A 13554-nucleotide genomic window follows, 5' to 3' on the forward strand; every position below is an offset into this window, starting at 1 on the left:
CTCTTGACTTGAATGATTGCGAAGCTGTGTAGTTCAATCGAGCTGAAGAAGCGTCTTGAAAGGCCTTTTATACCTCAGCGGTGCCACAGAGAGACCCGCTGGAGTGGGGTAGGTGTCATTCCTCCGGCGTCATAGTGTGAAGAAATACCCCAGGAACCTAATCTGAGCGAATCTCCGAGCGGAGCGAGCATATGTTTCCTGCAATTGTGGCGTCGTACAAAGCCATTGAAATAAGATGATCGTCCCGGCGGTGGGGTTCCTGCCAAAAAAGAGAGTATTGTTCCTGAGGGCCGGTGGGGGAAATGTGGGGATGCGGGGAATCCGGGGGTTATTCAGGCATCCTTCCGGGGTTCATCAATTTGGATGCTTTAGTCTGTGCTCAATATTTACTCCGTATCGTATATGGTGTCTCTCGATGCAGTCCATCTTCTTGGGCCACTACTTAGTACCTAGGAAGATGAGCCAAGCTCCTTTTGTCCGAATCAACGCAGGCTTATCTGAGTCCTGCTGAAATTGCTATTTATGTTGTCTCTGTTTCTATCTTGAGAGGTCATCAAGCACAGCAGTATTCGAAATCAGTCATAGCCGTGCCAGGTGCTCCCACCCTGCTTCCCGGTGTGGGTGCACCACACGGTCCACACGTAACTGCTAACCACACTATAACTACTAATTTCATAATATTTAAACTATTCATAATGCATTAGCTGGCTATCTAAAAAATAATTATTACTATTTGCTTTAGCTGCTCTTGCTGCTTTAATTAATATATTACTCTTCTTCCTAGGTTCTAGTAGTGGTATTTTACTATGCATCTTCTCCTACTGCTTTTATAGTTATTTCTTCTCTATAATAGTATCTTTACCCCTCCTCTTAGCAATAGACTAAGTTATATCTCATAATTTGAGTATACCAGTCTAGCTAAGAGGCTTAACCTGCTGCTTAGTTTACTAGTGCTGTAGAGGGGCTTACACAGCCCTAATCTATATAATAGTATTATTTACTATAGCTAGGTTCTCAGTGGTAATTTAATTATAGTGAAATATCTATTCAAGATTCTGCTGCAGCTTTAGTGTAAGGAGATCTATATATTTAGATAGCTTTACCTAATTCTTCTTAAGTGCCTGGATCGTCTTTAGAGGTGAGATATTAATATTAGAAGAAGATAGTGGCTGAGAGGGAGGTGTAGACTGTAGAGGGAGTAGTCTGGTTAAGATACTTATTAAGATCAGGTGTATAGATATCTGGAATTCATTCCCATGCTTCTGCTTTGGTAGTAAGATTATCTACTATCTTACCACTATTAACTAGCTAGATACTATAATCTCTAAAGGCCTTACAGATAACTAATCCAGAACGACTGATGAGTCATTGTTATAATACAGTAATTGACCGTAGATTCGCGCACTGTAGAATTTTTCATACAACAGTCAAAATGCCGTGGTCGTTCTTGGGATCGGTCAAGATCGCCCGCCAGCCTTCCCCATCCTCAAGTATATTTGACGGGGAAGGGCTACAGGTTGATCGCGTGGCATACGGGCCGCGAAAGTATCAGGGGGCTGGGGCGCACTGCGAGTTCTGTTCTTATGGTTCGAGCTCTCCACGCTGAGAGATATAGTGGAGGTGATACGGACTTTTTGAGTTGTCTCTAAATCTAATCGCAGCTCTTGGAAGGCTTACGTTAGCGCCAGCGGTATCCCATTTTTCGACAGAAATTGGTAACGAATGAAAGTCGCAATAGGTAACACAAGTTAGGGAAATAAAAGTAACTTTGCCTATCAGGGTTAGCTCTATAGCATAAGAATAGCCTTCCGTGACAGGGGGAAGAAGGGGGTCGAGCCCGCAAGCAACTCTAGTGAAGGATATGTATGGATCGGAGAAGTACAGGAATAACATTCTTGAATTTCCATTAAGACATCACAAATTTTGCCTATGCAATGCACCCTTGAGTTTAGTAAAAATTGATGGCTGTACTCTGCCCTCTTGCCTTGCGCAACTCTCCGCGTACAGAGGCTGCCCGATGATGGCCAAGTTTTGAACGTCTCTGAGAACGACCGTAAATTCATTCACAAGTTCAACTGGAACCTCCATCTGACCACGTAATTCATGTTCGAAGTTTAAGATTGCTGCCTTGTATTTTGCTTCCCAGTACTCATTCTCAAAAGACTTTTCAAAAAGCGCAGATAATGCCGGCTTGGCAAAGACGTTAAATATTGGTGCAAGAAGCGCTACCGGAGCAGCAACACCTGTTACAACAGGGATAGTTAGAGCCACCGCTAAGAAATCACGAAGAACGTTGGTTGCCATTTTGACTTTTTTGTCTCTTCTTGCCTGTGTTTTCGTAGCGAAGTAAGTAGCCGCGGCAAAGAAAATGCCCATAAGCGTTGCCGAATTAACACTTCGCCATCGAACTTGAAAGTCTGATGAAGGCAGCTGAAAATTAGCATTTGCAGTTATTAAGCGATCCGCCGCTTTTTGAATATCGATATCTTGGCCAATCTCGAATAATGTAAGACAGAGATCCATTCCGGCGCAGATGCTGAAAGTGCGATCTTCCTCTGAGGCTTTCTTCGACCTCAGCCTAGGTAATAAATAGATCAAGCTTTTCACCACCAGGTTGAAGTTGAATATTTTCTTATACTTTCTTAATTGATGAACAGTAGGGTATGGTCGAGTCCCAATAAGTTTTGCCGCCACACTTTCTTGGCGTCGTGCAATTGCGATGAGGACAAGTGTAGTGCCCCGACTAATATGATGTGCTTCTTCACCACCATCTTCGGAGATCCAAGTAGTTTTGTTGTCTTTCCAGAGGTGTCGTAAGAGTGTCAAATGGTCCATCAGTGTGTCGCAATCTTGCTGGTTCATGTCCCCCAAAATAGGCTGAACATTGATTTTAAACAGGTCGATATCGAAGTAGATGCTCCCAACTTCGTTACCAATGAAGAAGTGTTTCCATGACCTATGGGTTAGCACATTATGGTCTTCTCGTTTTATCGTTACATTAGCCTCAGTAACGAGTGTGTCTTGTATGTCCGCATTGTTTTCTAGACACGGAACAGGGAGTGATTTAGGAGGCCCCATTAATTCCCAGTAGTCAGGAGGCATAGATTGGTCCAGAAGAGCATAAGAACGGGGTTTAAAATTTTCGTATGGCAGAGGAAAGAGTGTATGTGGCGCAATATTCAGAAACGAGGTCTTTGACGGAAGATAACCGAGGTCGCTTGGAGGAGATGGTGAATCCCTTATAGTTGTAACGATGAACGTCGCGGGACGCACCGTTAGCCCGTCCACCTGGACATAGTCGCCCACGTATAGCCAACCTCCCAGGTTGTGATTGGTCCCGATGGGTAACTGAGGGGGAGCATTTTCACTCTGAACGGCAGCTGGTTGAGGCCCTGAACTTATTGCCGCTGAAGACAATGCCGCCAGTAAACCTTCCGTGTGCTCAAGTTGAGAGACACCACCTAGTCCTGTCTCTAGTTCATCCTCAGAGGGATGGCGTGGGGAAGAACCTTCAGGCGAGTTTGAAGGACTTCTTCGTCCAGGAGACCTGCCATTCGACATTTTATATTCCATTGACAGGAACAATGAAGATACGGGAGTTAAATTTAGAGTGATATCATCGAGGATATGCATATAACAACTCACTAACTTATATTCTAAGTTGTCAATTAAATCCTTATATAGAAAGGACACTTCAGATCGGCCCTTCTAGATTTCCTCCTAGGTCTCGTCTTGGTTAAGTTATTCATGTGCGGACAAGAAAGTCTATATTCCAGTTCACAGCCGGGGTCACTCTGATAGCCCATTTCCAAATCAAAAGCGCACTTCTCAACAAGCAAAGAGGCTGTAAGTAGAGTTCTACTCTATTTTCTTCAAAATCATCTAGTGCACAAACCGCCCACCAAAGTTTGTTGCATATAATATGACGACAAGGATTATATCATAGAGCCAACCTAGACTCCCGATTGCATCCAGGTCTCCTTCCCTAGAAGTATTGTTTCTGAAACCAGTCACCCTCATTAAGCTTTTACTGGAAGTAGGTCTCCTCTTAATCGCCGATCCAGAATCGCAAGGTCACCTCGATCGTCATAATTGAGAAACAATATCTTTTCCTTTTCTGCTGCGCTTGTTTAAGATCGAGTAAAAAGGGCTTTTGTAATGGGAAAGGGGGTTGTCAAAGAGCAGTTTGATATTCGTCAAAAAGTGGAAAGAGACAATATATCGAGTAATACAGAATGAAAAGTAATATTATCTTTTAAGCTATCTGTTTTCTTAACTTTTACTGACGTCATGATTTATATTTTATGAAGTCATTGACGAAAAACGTTGGCCAGAGCGAGTTCGAATCTAGGTAGAACCATGTGCAGAGCATGTGTTCCATTATGATACTGCCTTCCGGGCGCAGTGTACGATACACTTCTATCGTCATGCCTGCGTGCCGAAAATGGCCTCTAGCACTTTCCTGTCCGCCTGAGCCCAAACCTTTTATCATATCCAGGTTCATCTCAATGTAGACCAGATGATACAGTTGAAACTCAGATAAACTATGCATATACCACTCTCGCAAATCGACATTTTGCTCACTAGCTCGTTGGCGCGCAGTCCTTTTCGACAAACCCCTAGCGACAATGGCTCTTCTGAGAACTAGGTCTGGAACTCATCGCAAAGGAAGACAGGTATCTCATCCAGATAGAGACCGGGTTTTTCAGACAGGTGGTCGCAGAGGGCTTCCATCATATCGGTGTTACGGTTTGTTCTGGCCTAGGGGTGCGTGGGCGCTTCCAAATTGCCGTAAGTCTCTGCGAATATTGATATCGTAAGTTTGCTGTATTCAGATTCTTCGGTCATCTGAGACGTGATAAGGGAATGGCTCTCTATCATATCACGGATGGGATGGGCCTTTGCGATAGGGAGTCTCAGAGCCATGTTGCGTGAAGTGACGCTCAAGAGTTATGGATGAGGCGGCGTGGTTGTTCCTAGGCAGGAACAAGAGGGAAGGAGGGGCACGGATGTAGGGTGCGTATAGCAGTATCCTGTAAACTAGGTACAATCTCTGAGGTCTCACACACGTTATGTAAAATACAATGCCTATTCTAGAAAGTGGTCAAGGAAGCGGAAGATTGCCAACCATATCATATTTAGTGGATTCAGATTAGGGTTCGGGAATTCGTTTAAGTGAGCATTGAAGTATAACTGATTTCGAATATTGCTGTATGTTTTCATTTATATTAATTTCAAACAATCCCTGCTTTGTAGTAATTCGATTCACTAGTGATGTGCCTTGCGTGTATGACAAGTTGAATCTGTACATTCATTGAAATCCCGAGAATACAATGTTTCTAGCAAGCTCAAAGGTAGCCTCGTCCTTGCGGACATGTATCTTCTTCAATTCTTCTTTCAGCTTCAGAGATTCTTCCAAATCCATCTGCGGTTCAGAGCCATCAGTCCAATTCGGTTGTTGTGGGGGAACATTTCGCGTCGAGCAGATGCGGTAGGTAGGATCGACAAGACAAAGGGTAAGGAAACGACAGTGTCCCGGCTTAGACATATCCTGAAGCTCTAGCGGACCCCTTCGGTGCTGAAAGGCATTGGGGAAAGCAATCAAGCGACCTGGAGGCATTCTCACTTTCCCTAGCTCCTGCCAGGCGGGCGCATTCTGAATTGTTTTAAATCCAAAAAGCCTTGCGATATACTTGACATCCCAGCACGCATACTTCTCTTCCGGATCCCGCTCAAATATCAAGGCGTCCTCATCGTCATTATCCTCCTCGTCCTCAGTGTCACTTTCGTCGTCATCTGGATCGTTGCCGGCACCTAATTTGTCGTAGACATATCTTTGGCCAGCGTGTGAGAGCCGCTGACGAAAGGAAATCTGCGGCTCGGAGATATTGCCAGAGTCAAACGCGTAGATGGCGTTGGCAACTATATGCTCGTTTGCATTCCCTTCAGTATGCCAGTCCTCGCCAGAAAAGGATGGGATATCAGGCTCTAGCTCGATACTGTGGAGCTTGACCACAACCTGAAGACCCTTTCCTCGAAACTCGCCCTGCAGGGCAACCGTGTAGAATTGATGGTCATCGTCCTTTTGACCTTTTGGCTCATAGGCCCATCGGTAGGGTTCCAGCCACGGGTTAGACAGAAGGAATTGCTCCGTCTCAAATACTGGACCCCCATTCCCCTGGTCTACGGGGCCAACAATTGCTTCGCTGGTCCTTCCTGCTTTCCAGTCCTCGTATGAATACGCAGTGCCGGGATCAGAGTGCTCAAAGAAGAACATGTGTGCATATTTTGTTAAGGCTGTACGACGCAACCCCCATCGTATTTTCCAATCCTCTGGGATCTTTTGCGTATGAACCCGAAACCAGTGTACTTTATCTTTGGATTCGGGTTCCTGAAGGTACGCCTTCACTTGAGCGCACATCCTTTCGTATTCCTCAGCAGATACCTGGTTTTCCTTGGAGTCTTCGGGCAGATTTTTAGCCCACTCAGGAAATCGCGCTTTCCAGTCGACACCGTAAGTCCGTATTCGAATCGGCTCGCGAGGACAGGGTTTGCAATGGCTGATCCTGTATTCAGACGGTTCAATCCACTTCTCTCGAATGAGTATCTCATTCCACTGCTTGATACAGCTTGCAAGAACTCCCTCGATTGCGGAATACAAGTTCCGGTTTGTCGGATGGAGATTGTTGATGTAAGAGGTAATTCGAACGTCGGTGGACCCAGGAGGACCGGTGAATTCCACTTCACATGGCAGCCACTGAAATTTGGTGGACCAAATGCATTCATGACTGAGCCAATGCAAACGTGAGTTCTCTCGTGGAAACTGTGGTTGTTCGGGGGCAATTTGGCCCTCTTGGATGCACGACGACCAAGCAGTTTGGTCCATCCCACAGGACTGCCCTCCAGTCAACACCCTTGTTCTCCCGTAGACAAGAGAAAACAGAGACGGATCAACAAGATTTAAGACTGGTGACTTCTGAATATATTGGTGTTGTATTCGCTCTTCCACGTCCTTGGTTAGGAAGCGGCGCCTTGTAGCTCTGATTGTAAATTGGAAGAGATCGCCGTATCAGATTTACAGACACCACTGCCGGTGTCAAATACTAGCATGTGGCCTCGCTTTTCAAAGTCTCTTGCCTTGTCTTGCAACTCTTTCAAGCACCAGCTCCACGTCTGTTCATTGATTACCGACGAGGATGAGAGCGCTGCGTCTCGCCAGCGAGCGATTTCTTCCTGATGAAAAATCCCCACATGCCAGTCGTGTCTTTCGGTAACGGTATTGATCAAATCCAGCATGGCTAGCTCTTTTGCAGTAAGTATCGTAGCTCGCCAGGCTTGGATCCCCGCTGCGAATTGATCCTGTGGAAGCTCGACATCTATGGGGATATCGTGGAAGCCGGGAACCTTCAGTGGACAGGTTTTATTATCGAGGATGAGTTCAGACATTTAGGCCCAATCACTCTGAAGATTGGGAACGAATAACGGCAAAGAAAGTGTAAACACAGTGGGAAGATTTCAATTCTTCCTGATACTTAAACTAAGGAGATTCTTCCACTCCCCTAATGCAGCCAAGGGTACATTACTGACTCATCAGGAACAGTCTAGAATAGCTGGCTATGGTTGTCAGTGATATCAGGAATGGTGCCAAGGACGTTCGCTCCGCAGGGGTCTATATGACCCCGATATCATTACTGGCTTTGAACGGAAGTGGTAGTGGAGGATTGATAATGCCAAGTCTCCGATTGCCTTCTACGTTAATTGCTACACAGATATACACCAAGTCTCTCTTCCGGCCAGCAGTCTGACCATATGCTTAATGAGTTGATTGCTAATACACGACCTACAATGCAAAACACCTCTCCACCGAATCCGCATTATTCCCCCACCAATGCGGCATAGAGATCTGCTTCCCCGAGCCAAAGAACAAGAAAATCAGCAGCATATTCAGGTTAAACCCGGCATCGAACGCCGCCGCAATCATATAGCCGTACCGCTTCCACACCTCGAACCGCTTGCGATACGCCCAGTACATAACCACATACCCCCCGATAATAGCAGACGTGTACCCCGTGCTCAAATTTCCGTAAAACACCGCCAGCCCAGAGAAGAAGATACTCACGTTCCAGAGATCGATGCGCCAGCGCGGCAGGAGTCGATGCAACACATACAGCACCGGCGGGAGCACCGCCCCCAACAGAAACGACCAGGGGAGAGGCCTCATCTCGCTTTCCTTGAAGACCTCGCTGGGCCCGATGACGGCGTACTGCACGCCGAGGGTATTCGAGGAGATCAGCGACTGGCCGGTCCACTGGTGGAGCGGATCGGACTTGGCGCCGGTGAGGACGTCGCGCTTTGTGGACAGGACCCAGCGCATGACGGCGTAGTTTATCGGGATGCCGAGGAGGGTACCGAAGACCTGCGAGAAGAAGACGGTKCGCGGGGGAATGTGCATGTAGTGTCCGATTTTCTGGTCCTGGAGCATGTACTGCGCGCGGTACCAGGCGTCGCCGGCAATGGCGCCATAGGTGGACGGCCCGCAGGGGTGTCGGTGGTTTTCGCCAGCCTTGGTGTGCACCATGTAGCCGTAGATGAGCTCGTTGAAGTTGCCGACGGCGAGCTGGTAGTTGGAGATGGCATAGAGGAAGGCGAAGGGGAGGACGAGAGCGGCGGCGCTGCCGAGGCCGGCGAAGACGGTCCAGATGGGGATCCAGAGGTGGCCAGAGCCGATGGAGACGAGGAGGATGATGAAGCCGGCCATGAAGAGCGCCACGTACCACCAGAGCGGAACTTCCTTGTAGGATCGCTGGAGGACGTTGAGGCGGTCGTGGTACTGGTGGTTGATGCCTTCGCCTTTGGTTTGGGACGATTTATTCCGGGACCTGAGCATCTTGAGTAGGTTTCTTTTGACTTGAATGTAGCCAAATGTGGCGATCCATGCCACCGACGCCGTGACCTGGGCATAGCTGAAGAAGGTCGCCCAGACGTTCTGGAGACCCATGTGCATGGGGCCTATTTCTTCGTAGGCCGTTTGGTTCAGCCGGAAGTCGGACGTCAGGAGCTTCAGGGTGGGATACTTGGTGCCATTGGCCGTGAGTAAAGAATTCGACATAAGCCCGTGCTTGTATGAGCCCAGGTTTCCCCATTTTGCCGCAGGGATAAGCACCCAGCAGTTGAACGCGAATGCCAGGAACAACACCACCTGCGTCCACCATGGAGTAAGCAGAATCGATGAGCCATTCCAGTTAATGTTAGACCAATCCAGGGAGAGGTTCAAGAACCCCATTCCGCCCAGGCCCGATCCAATGAAGTTGGCGACGGGGTTACGGGGCGCAACCCAGCAGAGAAAGGCAAGCGACGATGTGAAGGGAAAGACATACTCGGGGAGAAACTGCCAAAGCGTCATTCCCAGGAGTGAAAAGAAAAAGACCTTCATCTGACGTCTGGCTAAAGGAGAAGAGCTGTCCTGCTTGCGGAATGTCTCGAACAGTGTGCTTTGCATCAGTGCTTGGGGCCAGATGAAAGAAGGATCGTACAGTAATATCTGACGTGCAATAGCAGCAAAGGCATATCCAATCCAGACAATCGCAAACATGAAGAAGATCGCCACGGCAGGGTTCACTCTTTCTCCATAAAACAACTCGGCCAGAGAGATCGGAGTGTAACCCAGATTGTAGGACGCTCCCGATGCCGCTGTCAAGGTGACGAGCACATGCTCCTTGATACTCCACGGCGCAGGATTGAGACTGAATGCCCATTTCGTAAGTGGGATCCGGATCGTCCAGGCAGGAAGCCACCGGGCAAGAAAGTGGCCGACATAGTGACAGGCGATCTGCACGAAGAAAACGGAATACGGTGCTTGTGTTGTGCGGTAATGGCTCATCTGCGACAGAAAAGCTCCCGGGACGACAAAGATGACGCAGAGGAGGAAATAGCGAAAGGTGATGGTGGGCAGAGTAGGATCATCTGTGAGGCTGACCAGTTGGCGGACCTCGAGCGGAAGTGCTGCAATCTCTGGATCCTGTTCTGTTTCTTGCTCAATGGCAGCTGTTTCGCTGACTGGCTGGATTTTTTCCGCATCATCCACGGGCGTTGCAGTTGCAGGGACTGTTTTGGGTTCATTACTGCTGGCCGGGGAGATACTCGAAGTGTCGTCAGCGCCATGGCTGACTCTTCGTTTTCGATTGAAAACCGTCAACCGGCCCATTTTGACAGTTATCTACCAGAGTAGAAGTGATTCGACAGGAAAAAGTGACACGAGACATGCTGAAAGTTGAAGTATTTAAGCGCCCCTTGCGTCTCGTTTTAGCCCGTAAGGCGTGATCGAGTGGCTGTCTACCACAACCAGCGCTACCAGTCTCAGCACTGGAGAATTTCACATACTAAGCCTGTTCTTGTGTGAATTCGGATATGGCCAGATTTCTAGCTACTATCAAGATTTGTGCTTGTATCTCCGAATATGGATGCTGATTGGGCAATTCGGATTTTAGCATTTGGCCCATGTGGAGTAACAATGTGCATTTTTCACTCTAGCGGATGGTGTTATCGGCGGATGCTTACTCGTGATCTGAAGACCGGAATCCTGGACGAATGAAATCCTCCTCATCTCGGAAGGTGTCCGAGTGGCTATCATTCCAGTCGCTTTAGCAGCGGAGTCAACCCACACACTCCGGGCAGCACGCCTGTTTATGCCCATCCTTTCTGTCATATTTATCTTTGACTCAAAGTCTTGACATGAGTCGAAATTATATCATGTATTCAATAGCCCGGAGCATTTGGTTATTGGCATTCTAGCAATCAGCACCACGACTTGTACATATTCAGACTGAAAAAGTGTGTACATAAATAGTCAATTCATGCAAGAACCCCGCATTAGGCTGCATTTTGCCCTGAAGGATTCTTCAGGGGATTCGCGCCCGCCATCCAAACCATCACCCTAGTAAACTTGCCATCACCATCGACATCAAAAAAGTTGCAATTCCGCATGTCATTCTGGGTACCATCCAGCAGCTCTCCAACGTAGGTCTGCTCGGTGGAAACCCTGCGATTGACTTCATCGACGACGATGTTGGTGATCTCGTGGTGCATCGTTCGGGATGACTGAATGAAGGCAGAAAACATGTTGCGGATCTCGTCGACACCAGTGACGGTGACGTGGTCGGTTTGCACGGTGAAAGTGGCATGCGGCGCGAAGTGGGAGACTATAGCCTCGATATCTTGGTCATCAACGGCTTTGAAGAAGCTGGCGGGTAGGGACGCCAGATGGTCGCGGGTCAGGGCCATTTTAGTAGCCGGCAGGAGAGCTTGATAACTATCCAGAATTCTAGATGGGAACGGAGAGTTGTTGATTATGTGGCAGATTGTCAAGATAAGTCGCTGATCAACTGCCATTCTTAGGGCTTGTCCCAGTCTTGGCAGTTGAACCCCGCTCGCTATATAAGTGAGAAATTCCCAGTACATGACATGGGAGTCAAGATAGACACTATTATTGTCAGATATGCACAGAAGAGCTAGGAAAGCCATCTGGACTTTTTTGACGCCCACTCATGCTGCCATCAACTGACGGGCTATGGTATTCTTCATTTACGAGCATAAAGAGCAGAGATTTGCTGTTAAAGAGTAACTTGGATAGGTAGCTCCTAATATTATAAGGATGTGAATCCACCAGCTCATTCACATTGATCCTATTATAAGGCAATTTTATGCTGTCTTAGGCTCACTCACACTGCTTAAGGATGGTTGCCAACTAAATGCATTTCGCCCCTCATGCCATATATTGTGATAGTTCATGGAATCATGCACAACACATAAATATATTAGGACTTTTTAAGGTTACAATAAAAGTACGGTGGGTCTGTTTACCCTTGCAGCTGCCTTCCACCATGGAGCTCTGTATTGGCCGTCTGCATGCATATGAAGTCATCAGAGGTTTATGTAAAGAAGTATGATCAAAAAGGACTGTAAAGCATTACTTTGCATTCCTCTTGTAAATTATACTAGGGCCTTCATTTCATCACTACCTAGTGTGAATAAACTGCAGACTTAACCAATTACCTTAGTTGATCTTGGAGGACCAGAATATCCCTAGTGCCCCGCAGAAATCACATTATACACTCTTCTTGCCAGTGAGAATGAAATCGAGTAGTCGTCACTTTCAAGACCATCCATACAGGTCGTCCTCATGATCATGATGATGATGATGGCCCTTGCAGCAAGTCCAGCAATGCTGGTAAGCAATGTCAGCAGTTTTCCAGGGATATAATAAATGGTGGTAAAGTCAAGTCTTACCTCATAATGCTTGTGATGCTGCACGTGTGAAGTGTTAGCAATTTTTCTGTTCTTTCACAGTAGAATCAAGGTATTTTCTCTTCTTACCCAGCCAGGAGGACATCTGTGCGGTTCATGGAAGCACACTCTCCAGCAGTATTCATCAGGATTGTAGTCGGTCCAAATGGCACTAGCGGTTGCTCCGGATAGAATAGCTGACGAGGCCAGAAGAACAGTGGAGAACTTCATTATGTCGACTTTGATAAGAGCTGAAGTGGGAAAGATATGGTTTGATCTTAGTAACTAAGAGTCACTGGAAGGAGGCTGACCCGATTCATAGGAGCAGAAGGGCATATTTATACCCGCAGGCCCTATTGCTTTGCCAAGGGTCAAGAAGTTGAGAGACTGACTATTTTGCTAGAGAGTGACACACTGATGACCCAATAACACCTACTCTAGATAATTGAGGCAATGTGTATAGACGGATTTAAGAACACCCAGGCCTTTGAAAGGATGATGGCGAAATGACCAAATGACCACTCTTCTACGTAGGCCACCATAGACTATGGTGTTTATGCTAAATTCAAATCCATAACTTTCCTATGAGGTTCAGCCAATCTACAATAAAACTTTGCAGGTCACGGCTACAGAAAAAGTGCAGATACAAGCCAACAGTTAGTAGACMGTTATAACTGCCTAGTCCAGGCTATTCGAATGAACACTGTTTTCCTTTTGAGAGCTTGGTGCTGATTATGCAGTAAGAGGTTATGTAGGAGTATCAGAGAATAAATTAGGGCAGAGAATGTATGACGTCAGTGCAAATAACAGCTAACTACCAAACAAACGACGAGGTCCACATAGGACAGGTATGGCAATATAACCTCGAGAAACAATTGCTTGTGGCTTTAAGAGATGCTTTTATCTGATGGGTTGAGTTTATTCAGCCGGATGCCGGATCAAGATGACGCGCTGAAGTCATGAATTCGCCTTATTAGCTAGAATTTTTACCGAATGCGGCTGAGACAACAATATTTGGAAATATCGATGTTTTCAGTTGGTACTGATGACCTTTAGAATTATAAACTATAATATGTTATGACTGCATAGTTTAATACGTGCAGTTCGGATGTGTTGGGTCCAGATCTAGATCTATGATTCAGTTTCTGTAACCAATGCAATGGTAATTTAAGCTTTATAACCAAGCTTAGTTGACAGGATTCAGCGATCCGACGCCTGTAGCTATAGTCCTCTTCATATTAGCTGAGTGCTATTGTCTCGCCGGGATACATA

At 46.8% G+C, this 13554-nt stretch overlaps 4 protein-coding genes across 4 annotated transcripts; all 4 read right to left on the reverse strand.

Moving 5' to 3' along the window:
• Positions 1 to 1914: 1914 nt before the first annotated feature.
• On the reverse strand, positions 1915 to 3561 carry Asppvi_009063 (uncharacterized protein; the record flags this gene model as incomplete). The annotated part of the gene is made up of 1 exon (XM_043304924.1): positions 1915 to 3561. The coding sequence occupies one exon, from the start codon at positions 3559 to 3561 to the stop codon at positions 1915 to 1917; it is 1647 nt and encodes a 548-aa protein (XP_043160859.1).
• A 1750-nt stretch (positions 3562 to 5311) lies between these two features.
• On the reverse strand, positions 5312 to 7446 carry Asppvi_009064 (DUF4246 domain-containing protein; the record flags this gene model as incomplete). Its single annotated transcript, XM_043304925.1, has 2 exons — positions 5312 to 7038; positions 7080 to 7446. 2 exons carry the CDS (start codon positions 7444 to 7446, stop codon positions 5312 to 5314), a joined length of 2094 nt encoding a protein of 697 aa, XP_043160860.1.
• Positions 7447 to 7840: 394 nt separating this feature from the next.
• Asppvi_009065 (OPT family oligopeptide transporter) lies at positions 7841 to 10204 on the reverse strand (the record flags this gene model as incomplete). Its single annotated transcript, XM_043304926.1, has 1 exon — positions 7841 to 10204. One exon carries the CDS (start codon positions 10202 to 10204, stop codon positions 7841 to 7843), a length of 2364 nt encoding a protein of 787 aa, XP_043160861.1.
• A 665-nt stretch (positions 10205 to 10869) lies between these two features.
• Asppvi_009066 (nuclear transport factor 2 family protein) lies at positions 10870 to 11280 on the reverse strand (the record flags this gene model as incomplete). The annotated part of the gene is made up of 1 exon (XM_043304927.1): positions 10870 to 11280. The coding sequence occupies one exon, from the start codon at positions 11278 to 11280 to the stop codon at positions 10870 to 10872; it is 411 nt and encodes a 136-aa protein (XP_043160862.1).
• Positions 11281 to 13554: the final 2274 nt, after the last annotated feature.

The sequence above is a fragment of the Aspergillus pseudoviridinutans genome (assembly GCF_018340605.1).
Source record: "Aspergillus pseudoviridinutans IFM 55266 DNA, scaffold_6, whole genome shotgun sequence".
NCBI classification, from domain to species: Eukaryota; Fungi; Ascomycota; class Eurotiomycetes; order Eurotiales; family Aspergillaceae; genus Aspergillus; species Aspergillus pseudoviridinutans.